The following is a 14,546-nucleotide window of genomic DNA, read 5'->3' on the forward strand; positions in this document are numbered from 1 at the left end:
TTTGTTCCGGTACCTCAAAACTCCCCAGATCCCCCCCACTCTCACTTTTTGTTCCGGTACCTCCCGATTAACTGAAAAACAACACATATAAACCCAACATGTAACACGTTAGATGATGGGGGAAATCTATACTGAAAAACAACACATATAAACCCAACATGTAACACGTTAGATGATGGGGAAATCTATACTGAAAAACAACACATATAAACCCAACATGTAACACGTTAGATGATGGGGAAATCTATACTGAAAAACAACACATATAAACCCAACATGTAACATGTTAGATGATGGGGAAATCTATACTGAAAAACAACACATATAAACCCAACATGTAACATGTTAGATGATGGGGAAATCTATACTGAAAAACAACACATATAAACCCAACATGTAACATGTTAGATGATGGGGAATCTATACTGAAAAACAACACATATAAACCCAACATGTAACATGTTAGATGATGGGAAATCTCTGAAAACAACACATATAAACCCAACATGTAACATGTTAGATGATGGGAGAATCTATACTGAAAAACAACACATATAAACCCAACATGTAACATGTTAGAGGATGGGGAAATCTATACTGAAAAACAACACATATAAACCCAACATGTAACATGTTAGATGATGGGGGAATCTATACTGAAAAACAACACATATAAACCCAACATGTAACATGTTAGAGGATGGGTAAATCTATACTGAAAAACAACACATATAAACCCAACATGTAACATGTTAGATGATGGGGGAATCTATACTGAAAAACAACACATTAAACCCAACATGAACATGAGATGATGGGGAAATCTATACTGAAAAACAACACATATAAACCCAACATGTAACATGTTAGAGGATGGGTAAATCTATACTGAAAAACAACACATATAAACCCAACATGTAACATGTTAGAGGATGGGGAAATCTATACTGAAAAACAACACATATAAACCCAACATGTAACATGTTAGATGATGGGGGAATCTATACTGAAAAACAACACATATAAACCCAACATGTAACATGTTAGAGGATGGGTAAATCTATACTGAAAAACAACACATATAAACCCAACATGTAACATGTTAGATGATGGGGGAATCTATACTGAAAAACAACACATATAAACCCAACATGTAACATGTTAGAGGATGGGTAAATCTATACTGAAAAACAACACATATAAACCCAACATGTAACATGTTAGATGATGGGGGAATCTATACTGAAAAACAACACATATAAACCCAACATGTAACATGTTAGATGATGGGGAAATCTATACTGAAAAACAACACATATAAACCCAACATGTAACACGTTAGATGATGGGGAAATCTATACTGAAAAACAACACATATAAACCCAACATGTAACACGTTAGATGATGGGGGAATCTATACTGAAAAACAACACATATAAACCCAACATGTAACACGTTAGATGATGGGGAAATCTATACTGAAAAACAACACATATAAACCCAACATGTAACATGTTAGATGATGGGGAAATCTATACTGAAAAACAACACATATAAACCCAACATGTAACACGTTAGATGATGGGGAAATCTATACTGAAAAACAACACATATAAACCCAACATGTAACATGTTAGATGATGGGGAAATCTATACTGAAAAACAACACATATAAACCCAGCATGTAACACGTTTGATGATGGGGGAAATCTGTACTGAAAAACAACACATATAAACCCAACATGTAACACGTTAGATGATGGGGGAAATCTATACTGAAAAACAACACATATAAACCCAGCATGTAACACGTTAGATGATGGGGGAATCTATACTGAAAAACAACACATATAAACCCAACATGTAACATGTTAGATGATGGGGGAAATCTATACTGAAAAACAACACATATAAACCCAACATGTAACACGTTAGATGATGGGGAAATCTATACTGAAAAACAACACATATAAACCCAACATGTAACACGTTAGATGATGGGGGAATCTATACTGAAAAACAACACATATAAACCCAACATGTAACACGTTAGATGATGGGGAAATCTATACTGAAAAACAACACATATAAACCCAACACCTGAGAGGTGTGGCATATCAAGAAGCTGGGGGCAATAAAAGGCCACTCTAAAATGTGCAGTTTTGTCACACAACACAATGCCACAGATGTCTCAAGTTTTGAGGGAGCATGCAAATGACATGCTGACTGCAGGAATGTCCACCAGAGCTGTTGCCAGAGAATTGAATGTTAATGTCTCTACCATAAGCTGCCTCCATCATCGTTTTAGAGAATTTGGCAGTACGTCCAACAGCAGACAACGTGTAACTACGCTAGCCCAGGACCTTCACATCCGGCTTATTCACCTGCTGGATTGTCTGAGACCAGCCACCCGGACAGCTGATCAAACTGAGGAAAAAAATCATTGTGATTGGCTGAGCCTGGCTCCCCAATGGGTGGGCCTATACCCTCCCAGGCCCACCAATGGCTGCGTCTCTGCCCAGTCATGTGAAATCCATAGATTAGGGCCTCATTTATTTACTTTCAATTGATTGATTTCCTTATAGGAACTGCAACTCATTCAAATCATTGAAATTGTTGCATGTTGCATGTTGCATGTTGCATTTATATTTTTGTTCAGTATATATTCAACGAATCATGGATAAATCAGCATGGATGAATGTTGACAAGAAGTCACTCTGTTGTAAAATACTAAAACAGGTCAAATTGAGGATCATACTGAAAATAGATTTCGGTCCAAAATTACAATGGAATGCAAAACTGTTATGATGACAGTTCAACACCTCCAAATATCAATTTAACCCCTGTCTAACCAGCACTCACTAAACTTACCTGAGGAATGTGCTGTGATTCTGTTAAATCAGCAAATGTCGAACTGCATCTATGGAAATGTATGGACTGCATTTCTGAGCATAACTGATATCACCTCCATTGTTATTACAGCCATTAATAACCAAGCATTAATTAACCATTAATTGAACTAGCAAACAAATGCTTTGAATTTAGTTCTGATGAAGACAATCGGAAAACCGTTGTAAATCAGCTGAAACGTTCATCAGTGTGCGGCTATTGATTATTTCACAAATTTCAATTCTTACACCATGCTTCTTTTTAGAATTCTAGAAAAATCTAGACATCCTTGTTTATGTAAAGACCAAACTGGCAGCCCAGGACCAAACTGCCTCTGTCCAAGTCTTCCACCTGCATACGACCCCTGGTCTCCTACTGGGAGAGGGTGACAGGGAGTCCCAGAGAGGAAGACTTAAAGCAATCAAATGACCACAGGGAACCCGCCAGTAGCGGGGGGTTGACAGTGATGGGCAGTATATTATAGATCATTTTGATTATTGTTGTTATTTAACTTGGCCCCCACACCCCCTCAATGGTTATTCCCTCCCCATCAACTGTCTTTACTCTGCCTCCACCACCCCCCACCCCCCATGGACATGTTGAATAAATAAAGAAATAAACACCGCTACAGTTATGATGTATATAGTGCTATTAATACATTTATTTTTATTCCATTTTTTTCATGATTTTATTTCACTTCGTCCTGCGTGTTGTAGCTTGGAGCCTAAAGCTATTCGCTGTTACCCTGCAATTACACCTGCACCTCTGTACATGTGACTATTAAACACTGAATCTGAAAACATGTTAACTGCTGGTTCATCACTAGGGAAAAGTATTGGTACTAATGTCAGTGATATCTGTCCTTTTACTGTGACAAACCCTTTTGACAGATGGATTAAGGCACAGAGGTGAGAGACATTTCAGGGGCTGTATGCATGTCACAAATACATGTAAGATGACAACCAAGTTAATATTTCAGTATTGACAAAGTATGACGGTAAAAAAATGATATACATACACTATATACACCAAAATACAGTTGAAGTCGGAAGTTTACATACACTTAGGTTGGAGTCATTAAACCTTGTTTTTCAACCACTCCACAAATGTTTTGTAACAAACTATAGTTTTTGCAAGTTGGTTAGGACATCTATTTTGTGCATGACACAAGTAAGTTTTTCCAACAATTGTTTACAGACAGATTATTTCACTTATAATTCACTGTATCACAATTCCAGTGGGTCAGAAGTGTACATAGACTAAGTTGACTGTGCCTTTAAACAGCTTAGAAAATTCCAGGCATTTGTAATGGCTTTAGAAGATTCTGATAGGCTAATTGACATAATTTCAGCCAATTGGAGGTGTACCTGTGGATGTATTTCAAGGCCTACCTTCAAACTCTGTGCCTCTTTGTTTGACATCATGGGAAAATCAAAAGAAATCAGCCAAGACCTCACAAAAAAAAAAATAGCAGACCTCCACAAGTCTAGTTCATCTTTGGGAGCCATTTCCAAACGCCGGAAGGTACCACGTTCATCTGTACAAACAATAGAATGCAATTATGAACACCATGGGACCACACAGCCATCATACCGTTCAGGAAGGAGAAGCAGTCTCCTAGAGATGAAAGTACTTTGGTGTTAAAAGCGCAAATCATTCCCAGAACAACAGCAAATGACCGTGTGAATATGATGGAGGAAACAGGTACAAAAATATCTATATCCACAGTAAAACAAGTCCTATATCGACATAACCTGAAAGGCCTCTCAGCAAGGAAGAAGCCACTGCTCCAAAACCGCCATAAAAATGCCAGACTACGGTTTGCAACTGCACATGGGGACAAAGCTCATACTTTTTGGAGAAATGTCCTCTGGTCTGATGAAACAAAAATAGAACTGTTTGGCCATCTTTATGTTTGGAGGGAAAAGGGGGAGGCTTGCAAGCCAAAGAACACCATCCCAACCGTGAAGCACGAGGTGGGAGCATCATGTAGTGGGGGTGCTTTGCTGTAGGAAGGACTGGTGCACTTCACAAAATAAATGGCATCATGAGGATGGAAAATGATGTGGATATATTGAAGCAACATTTCAAGACATCAGTTAAAGCTTGGTCGCAAATGGGTGTTCCAAATGGAGAATGACCCCAAGCATACTTCCAAAGTTGTGGCAAAATGGCTTAAGGACAACAAAGTCAAGGTATTGGAGTGACCATCACAAAGCCCTGACCTCAATCCTATAAAACATTTGAAAAAGAGTGTATGTAAACTTCTGACCCACTGGGAATGTGATGAAAGAAATAAAAGCTGAAAAAAATAATTATCTACTCTCTAATAACTCTCTACTATTATTCTGTCATTCCACATCCTTAAAATAAGACAGGGAATTTGTACTCGGATTAAATGTCAGGAATTGTGAAAGCCAAATGCATTTAAACTCATGTTAAGGCATATGTAAATTTACGACTTCAACTGTATGTGGACACCCATTCAAATGAGTGGATTCGGCTATTTCAGCCACACCCGTTGCTGACAGGTGTATAACATCGAGCACACAGCCATGCAATCTCCATAGACAAACATTGCCAGTAGAATGGCCTTACTGAAGAGCTCAGTGACTTTCAATGTGGCACCGTCATAGAATGCCACCTTTCCAACAAGTCAGTTTGTCAAATTTCTGTTCTGCTAGAGCTGCCACTGTCAACTGTAAGTGCTCTTATTGGGAAGTGGAAACGTCTACAATGTGGTAAGCCACACAAGCTTACATTACGGGACCACCGAGTGCTAAAGTGTGCATACGTGTAAAAATCGTCTGTCCTCGGTTGTAAACACTCACTACCAAGTTCCAAACTACCTCTGGAAGCCCAATAACTGTTCATCGGCTGTAGTATTGTTATGCTCGCCGCCATTGGACTCTGGAGCAGTGGAAATGCGTTCTCTGGAGTGAGGAATCACGCTTCCCCATCTGGCAGTCCAACGGATGAAACTGGCTTTGACGGATGCCAGGAGAACGCTACCTGCCCCAATGCATAGTGCCAACTGGTAAGATTGGTGGAGGAGGAAAAATGGTCTGGTGATGTTTTTCATGGTTTGTGCTAGGCCCCTTTGTTTCAGTGAGGGGAAATCTTAACATGACAGCATGCAATGACTTTCTAGACGATTCTGTGCTTCTAACTTTGTGGCAACAGTTTGGGGAACACCCTTTCCTGTTTCAGAATGACAATGCCCCCGTGCAGAAAGCCAGAGTAATGGTTTGTGGAGATAATTGAATCGCCCAACCTTACTAATGCTCTTGTGGCTGAATGGAAGCAAATCTACAAAGCAATGTTCTAAACAACTAGTGGAAAGCCTTCCCAGAAGAGTAGAGTCTGTTATAGCAGCAAAGGGGGGGGACCAACTCCATATTATTGCCCATGATTTTGGAATGAGACGTTTGACAAGCAGGTGTCCACATACTTTGGTCATGTAGTGTATATATACAGTGCCTTCTGAAAGTATTCAGACCCCTTGACTATTCCACATGTTGTTAGGTTACAGACTTTTTCCCCCAATCAAACTACACACAATACCCCATAATGACAGGTTTTTAGAACAAAAATATGACATTTACACAAGTATTCAGACCCTTTACTCAGTACTTTGTTGAAGCACCTTTGGCAGCAATTACAGCATTGAGTCTTCTTGGGTATGATGCTAAAAGCTTGGCACACCTGTATTTGGGGAGTTTCTCCCATTCAGAAAGTTGTACCAAAGCTACTCCTGCGTTTTCTTGGCTGTGTGCTTAGGGTAGTTGTCCTATTGGAAGGTGAACCTTCACCCCAGTCTGAGGTCCTGAAGGCTGTTGAGCAGGTTTTCATCAAGGATCTCTCTGTACTTTGCTCCATTCATCTTTGCCTTGATACTGACTAGTCTCCCAGTCCCTTCCCCTGAAAAACACATCCACAGCATGATGCTGCCACCACCATGCTTCACCATAGGGATGGTGCCAGGTTTCCTCCAGACGTGACGCTTGGCATTCAGGCCAAAGAGTTCAATCTTGGTTTCATCAGACCAGATAATCTTGTTTCTCATGGTCTGAGAGTCTTTAGATTCCTTTTGACAAACTCCAAGCAGGCTGTCACGTGCCTTTTATTGAGGGGTGGCTTCCATCTGACCACCCTACCATAAAGGTCTGATTGGTGGAGTGCTACAGAGATGGTTCTCCATCTGAAAGGTTCTCCCATCTCCACAGAGGAAGTCTAGAGCTCTGTCAGAGTGACCATCGTGTTCTTGGTCACCTCCCTGACCAAGGCACTTCTCCCCCGATTGCTCAGTTTGGCCGTGGCTTCCAGCTCTAGGAAGAGTCTTGGTGGTTCCAAACTTTTTCCATTTAAGAATGACGGAGGTCATGCTGTTCTTGGGGACTTTTAATGCTGCAGAAATGTTTTGGTACCCTTCCCCAGATCTGTGCCTTGACACAATCCTGTCTCGGAGCTCTACGGACAATTCATGGTTTGGTTTTTGCTCTGACACGCAGTCAACTATGTGACCTTATATAGACAGGTCTGTACCTTTCAGAGTCATTTCCAATCCATTGAATTTACCACAGGTTGACTCCAATCTAGTTGAAGAAACATCTCAAGGATGATCAATGGAAACAGGATGCACCTGAACTCAATTTCAAGTCTCAAAGCAAAGGGTCTGAATACTTATGTAAATAAGGTATTTCTGTTTTACTAAATTTGCAAAAATATCTGACTTTAATTCACTGACAGTGTCACTAGCAAAGCATCTCCACACCATCATACCTCCTCCTCCATGCTTCACGATGGGAACCACACGTGCAGAGATCATCCGTCTCACAAAGACACAGCGTTTGGAACCAAAAATCTCAAATTTGGACTCATCAGGACAGATTTCCACCGGTCTAATGTCCATTGCTCGTGTTTCTTGTCCCTAGAAAGTCTATTCTTATTGGTGTCCTTTAGTAGTGGTTTCTTTGCAATAATTAGACCATGAAGGCCTGATTCACACAGTCTCCTCTGAACAGTTGATGTTGATGTGTCTGTTACTTGAACTCTTTGAAGCATCTATTTGGGCTGCAATATCTGAGTCTGGTAACTCTAATGAACTTATGCTCTGCAGCAGAGGTAACTCTGGGTCTTCCTTTCCTGTGATGGTCCTCATGAGAGCCAGTTTCATCATAGAGCTTGATAGTTTTTGTGACTGCACATGAAGAAACCTTAAATGTTCTTTACATTTTCCGGATTGACTGACATTCATGTTGTTTCTCTTTACTTATTTCAGCTGTTCTTGTCATAATATGGACTTGGTCTTTTACCAAATAGGGCTATTTCTACTTTGTCACAACACAACTGATCGGCTCAAACGCATTAAGAAGGAAATCAATTCCACAAATTAACAAGGCACACCTGTCAATTGAAATGCATTCCAGGTGGCCTCATGAAGCTGGTTGAGAGAATGCCAAGAGTGTGCAAAGCTGTCATCAAGGCAAAGGGTGGCTTCTTGGAAGAATCTCAAATATAAATTATATTTTGATTTGTTGAACACTTTTTTTCTTACTACTTGTTGTTTCATAGTTTTGATGTCTTCACTATTATTCTACAATTAATTTTTTCTAAAAATAAAGAAAAACCCTTGAATGAGTAGGTGTCTAAACTTTTGACTGGTACTGTGTGTATATATTGTGTGTGTGTGTGTGTGTGTGTGTCTATAACTGCCCTTATTTCTTGATGTAAACACGCTTCTCTGTGCTGTTTTTGTGTTGGTCAGCTGTCTGTTTAGAGAATGAGAACAGAGAGGGGGCCTGCAGCCTGCAGGTTGGTCCTAGGGAGAGTTAAAAAGAAGGAAGTGTGAAAACCATTTGGCCCGACGTGTGAAGCCTCACTCACCTATATAACACATAGGCCCTGAGCGAGAGGGACACTTAAAGAAGAGAAAGAGAGAGGTACAAGACAGACAAGAGTGAAGGAGAAAAAAAGAACTAATACCATAGCTAAAAAGAAAACTCTGAGAATTACTACAAGGACAAGATCAAAACATCAAGGACAAATCGCACTGGAGAACAAACACACTGATTGGCAGTAAATGGACAGAGAGAAAGAGAGAAATAGAGTGAGTTACTGAGCAAGGGAGAGGAAAAGGAGAGAAAGAGAGGTATAGCGAGAACGAAGAGATGCTGAGTGTGGAGATGTACCCCAGTTTGGCCCTTGGGCACCAACGAGTGGGAGACTGCTACTATAGAGGCGAGTGTGTGCGTCTGTCTGTCTGTGTCAATGTGTATTTGAGAGAAAGCATCAGTGTGTGTTGTGCATGTCATGTGGTGCTTTACATACAATTCATGGTTAATCCTTTGAAATACTGTCATAATTACCCAGTCCAATTCAGATCATGGTTAAAGTTGACCTTGTCATAATGTGTCAATCGTTACCATTGTTTTATGATAAGATCTGATCAAATGTATTAGTATGAATGTCAGAGTGTTAATATTATGTGGTAATGCTTATCTCAATGCCAAAATGGTCATTGATCAACACCAAACTCAGGATTGGAATGACTTATTTACTTATTGTGGTGTCATTTGTTATGACTATGCCACCAATGCTACAAATTGAAATGGGGATACCCTGGCCCCTTATTAAAGGAACATTTCACCCAAAAATGATATTTTGGTATTTGTTTCATTAGTCCAATGTTGATATAGTCCCAAAATATTTTGCATGTCAGCAATCAAGTTTTCATGACATAAAACGTTCAAAATACAGAAATAGAGCCAATAAGATTTAGCATCATACCGGTGGCATTCCTGTTTTGGGTGGAAATTTCCTTTAATTTAGATGTTAGGTTGCACAGCACTCCCATGCTTACTTGAACCCTAACTGAAGCTAATTAATTATAATTATACGCCCCCCTACCAGATAGGGAACCTCCTGCCCACATGCCCCTCTACCCCTCCTCCTATGACATGGCTGCCGGGGCCATGCCCTCTCACCCTCTGGCCCCACCCCCCGCCCCCAGCGAGCCAACCTGTAAAGGCCAGCAGGACAGCGTCAAGATGGAGCTGGAGAACGGTTCACTGTGGAAACATTTCTGCTCCGTGGGCACAGAGATGATCATCACCAAGAAGGGCAGGTGAGTGCTGTCCATCTGTGACCCATGTTGCGATTTTATTTCAATAAAGTTTGATTTAAATGTATCTCCACTGCTAAAAGGTCAAAGATTAATTAAAGGAAATTCATTTACTGGGAAATGCCTTCTCAAAATGATTATATTTATCAATCTCTCTCTCTCTCCCACTTCTTATTTCTTGCTCTCTCTCTCACCCTTCTGTTTCTTTCTCTCTATCTCACTCCATTCCTTATATCTATTTCTTTCTTCCCCCTTTGTCTCCTTCTAATATCCTGCGCAACCTCTCTCTTTCTTTCCCTTTTCTTCTTTCTCTCTCCATCTTTTCTTGTCTTCTAATGTAATGTGTACATTTAATCAAATAATTCAGCCTAGCTGCCATTGATACTTTGTAATGCTTCCAAAATTGTGTAATAAATTTGTGTAATAAAACCTTTATCTTTCCCTCTTATTCTCCCCCACCTGATTTCTGTCTCCCTTCGTCCACTCTTTCCTCCCTCCTCCAAGGCGGATGTTCCCCCAGCTGAGGGTAAAGCTGTCAGGCCTGAACCCGGCGCTGCGCTACATCCTGCTGCTGGATATGGTGGCCATGGACACCTCTCGCTACCGCTTCCAGGGCGACACCTGGCAGGTTGTGGGTGGCGCTGAGACCCGCTTACCCGACCGGGTGTTTATCCACCCAGACTCGCCAGCCACGGGTGCCCACTGGCAGAGCAGGAGCATCTCCTTCCACCGCGCCAAGCTCACCAACAACACGCTGGACACACAGGGATATGTGAGTATAGTGGGAGAAAGAAAGTATGACAGTGAGTGTGTGTGTGTGTGTGGGGGGGGTTGATGTGTGTGTGTGTTGTGTTTGTGTGTGGGAGGGGTAGTTGATGTGTGTGTGTTGTGTGTGTGTTTTATAGGTGCTAATCTTGGCGTATCTATTTCTTAAAAACAAAAATGATCATGTCATACCCAGCTTTCTATAATGACAATAATAATGACTTTCTTCCTTCCTCGCTCTCTCTTCTTTCTCGTAGATCATCCTCCACTCCCTCCACCGTTACCAGCCACGGGTACACGTGATTGAGGCCAGGGATGTGCTGAGGTGGGGGGGAGGGCAACACTCCTTCATCTTCCCAGAGACCCAGTTCCTCACCGTCACTGCCTACCAGAACAATAAAGTAAGGGAAGGGAGGGTGAAGGGTGTGTGAGAGAGAGAGAGAGAGAGAATGAGTGACAGTATATATGCATAAAATATCAAATGGGTAAAAGATATTATAGTTTCTCAGAGAATGTTTTTATACACTTCTAATATACAATACTTTCAATTCTTCTCATTAATGGTTACTGACTGTGTGACTGATTGGCAGATCACTGAACTGAAGATCCAATCCAATCCCTTCGCTAAGGGCTTTAGAGAGGATGGCATGAATAGCAAAAGGTATAGCACACACAGACACACACACATGCACGCACATCCACACACACTAATATTTCACACATACACTCACCTATCTATATTTTAATTTTCTTCCAGACAGAGGGACGTGAGGCAAAAGCGGAAGCTAAATGAACCTCTAGATATTGGTGAGTTTAATAATATGACTCAAATTTCATTCAACTTGTTCATTCCTTTTCCATCCTACAATCATTAATTGCAATGATGATGCCTTTCTGACAATTTTATGTGTCCTCCTCTATGATTTGATTTATGCATATGCTTTGTTTATTGTTTTTAAAATGATCAACTAAAATCCTATTTTACTCTGTTTTTCTGTCCCCCTATTTTCTATCTACTTCCTCTATCCTCTCTCTCAGTGAGCTGTGACCCATGTGACTCCACTGAGCTCCTGTCTCAGTACTCCTCTTCCTCCTCCTCCTCCTCCTCCGACCTCCAGAGCCTGGCCCTGGCATCTCTTCCATCCCTTCCCCCTCTCCCTGAGTCTGTGTGTGGGTATGGCTCCAACGTAACACCTTTCCAGGAGAGCCCTGTTCCAGAGCAGCAGCAGGCTCTAGACCTGGTGGGCCAAACCTTCATTGCCTCCCAGATGACTGACATCACAGCTAACATCACCGCCGATATGACCAAGGGGCCACAAGATGCATCGGGCAACAAAGTCTCCGATGGAATGATGGACAGGTGAGTTTTGGGTTTATAGACATTTAAGTTCACAATGGGTGCATGTTGATTGTCTAAAGTAAGGATCTGCGGCCAAGGTTAGCTCTTTGGGGCGGCAGGTAGCCTCGTGGTTAGAGCGTTGGGCCAGTAACCAAAAGGTTGCTGGAACAAATCCCCGAGCTGACAAGGTGCAAATCTGTCATTCTGCTCCTGAAAAAGGCAGTTTAACCCACTGTTCCCCGGTAGGCCATCAATGTAAATAATAATTTATTCTAAACTGACTTGCCTAGGTTAAATAAAGGTTACATTTAAAAATATATATGCTTCATCTGCACTGATATGAAAATCCTGGCTATATAAAAGCAATGCGGAGATCGAGGATGCCTACCGGGACTTTGCTGGATTTCACCTGCAACCTCCTTTAATGTCAGTGAGTGCAGATGGAGACGAGGAGACAAAGACACTTTAGAGTATTGAGATGTACCCCATCCATATCTTTAAATAATTAACAAGTCATTGGTACAACACCTTTGGTCAGCTGTTATGTGTCAGTTACATTCACAGCAGGTTGCAATAATGAGATTTGTATTTTATTTTTACCTTGCAGGTCTGTTACTATGAGTCTTTCCACTTACAATGGGACATATCCAGCCACTCCTCTTGGTTCTTCCTCTTTTGACCCTGCTCCTCATCCTCAGTCTTCGTCCTCCTACCGCTCAGATCCCTCCATCTCCCAACCCTCCCCCACTTCTACTTTTAATTATCCATCCATGGCCACCACTGACTATCCCTCTATTCTCTCCTCTTCTCCTACCCTCCCTTCCTCCCCCACATCTCCCTCGCTTCAGCAAACTAGTTTCACCTACCCCACCGTGCCTATTTCCACTTCGTCCTCCCCCAAGCCTCTCCTGTCCTCCACCTCCTGTCAATCCATCCTTCCATCCATCCCACAGCAAGGCCTGCTCAGTCCTCATACACCCACAAATACCTCTTTTCCATCACTCCCTCCTCCCTCCTGTCAACCCATCCAGCAGAATGGGGTGACCACCCATTCCATGCTCACTCCCCCGAACCAGGCTCTACAAGCTGTCCCCATCTCCAACCAGACTCCCCCTCTGTTGGTCTTTAACCCCACAGCATACCCCTACCCAAACCTACCTCTCTCCAACGTCATCCAAACCACCCCTCCGTCTCTCTTCAACCTCTCAAGTCCCTCAACTTCTCAATCACACCCCGTTCCCTCTCTCCCTTACTCTCTTTCTTCCCATTCCGCACCTCTATCTTATCCCTTTCCCTCTCTCCCTTCATCCCTCTCTTCTTGCTCTTCAGTTCAAAATTGGACTCTTCCGAATGTTTCCTCCGGCTCCGTCCACTCCGCAGTGTCTATTCCCATCCCGACTCAGATCCAAGCTCCCTCTATTGGGTCGTCCTTTCTTCCTTCCTCCTTCACTCACCCCCCATCCTCCCTTCCCAATCCAGTTTACCAACCCTCTTCCTGTTCCACCATTCCCTCTGTGTCCGTCGCCTCTTTCCAGCCTTCTGCTACTTCTCACATCCCACCCTTCTCCCTGACCAACCACTCCCTCCCTCCAACGGCATGTCCCCAGAACCAGACCGCCACGCCCTCCTCCTACCCCCCGATAGCGCCCACCGAGATTGGCTCCTTCTCCCAGTTCAACTCTGGCGCACCCTATCTTCCAGAAATGGTACTTCACCATCCCTCACTCCTGCCTCCACTGGATCCCTCTCTTTCATCCTGTGTCTCCTCCTCCTCCACACCCCCTGCCCTCTATCCCCCCTTCTCTTCCTATCCTCTGCGCCTCTGTCAGGACCCCCGCTCGTCCTTCCCCATACCTCTCAGGCACATGTACAGGCAGCACCAGCATGGCCACACCCACGCTCAGGGGTCCTACCTGGATATGAGTGGGAGGGCTGTATTCTGAGGTAGAGGAGATAGAAGGTAATGGTCGAGTTCCAGCCCAACATGATGTGCAGGCGTTCCATTGCATCAACCAATGGTTGTGTGGCAAGTCATCGACTGTGCAGTTGGCCCGTCAGATTGCTATATCATATGATGTGGTTAGCTGATATGTTAAATACCTATCCATGCATTGTACAGTAAGATCTGGAATGCATCTGCGATGTTGTCAACAGGAAATCAACCTTTAAAGTCGGCTGCAACGTCGAATGCCCCCAGTGTTGTAATTTATGAAGATGACATGCATCAGATAATGGTGTGCTGTGTATGGAGAGAAAGAGAGTGAATCAACAGAGAAGAGCTACAGTGGTCAAAACAGTTCATTGGAAATGTGGCCTTTTGCTGAACTGTTTTGTGATAGCAAGTGTGTTCATTATAAATAAATACAAATGTATAGATTGTATAGCGCTTTTAAGGATCCTATGTGTAGTATTAGTTGAAGTTGTTGGAAA

At 42.4% G+C, this 14,546-nt stretch overlaps 1 protein-coding gene across 1 annotated transcript; it reads left to right on the forward strand.

Annotated features, from left to right (window-relative positions):
* The first annotated feature begins 9,059 nt into the window (after positions 1–9,059).
* Positions 9,060–14,059, forward strand: tbx6 (T-box transcription factor 6). Its single transcript, XM_035800843.1, has 8 exons — positions 9,060–9,129; positions 9,802–10,015; positions 10,517–10,784; positions 11,035–11,178; positions 11,368–11,438; positions 11,535–11,584; positions 11,816–12,137; positions 12,724–14,059. Exons 1-8 carry the CDS (start codon positions 9,060–9,062, stop codon positions 14,057–14,059), a joined length of 2,475 nt encoding a protein of 824 aa, XP_035656736.1.
* The last annotated feature ends 487 nt before the right edge of the window (positions 14,060–14,546 follow it).

The sequence above is a fragment of the Oncorhynchus keta genome, chromosome 24 (assembly GCF_023373465.1).
Source record: "Oncorhynchus keta strain PuntledgeMale-10-30-2019 chromosome 24, Oket_V2, whole genome shotgun sequence".
NCBI classification, from domain to species: domain Eukaryota; kingdom Metazoa; phylum Chordata; class Actinopteri; order Salmoniformes; family Salmonidae; genus Oncorhynchus; species Oncorhynchus keta.

Coding starts and splice junctions, on each gene's coding strand:
- tbx6 (XM_035800843.1), top strand. CDS start 9,060: ATGCTGAGTGTGGAGATGTACCCCAGTTTGGCCCTTGGGCACCAACGA. Junction 9,130..9,801: donor GGGAGACTGCTACTATAGAG/GCGAGTGTGTGC, acceptor CCCCCCTACCAG/ATAGGGAACCTCCTGCCCAC. Junction 10,016..10,516: donor ATCATCACCAAGAAGGGCAG/GTGAGTGCTGTC, acceptor CCCTCCTCCAAG/GCGGATGTTCCCCCAGCTGA.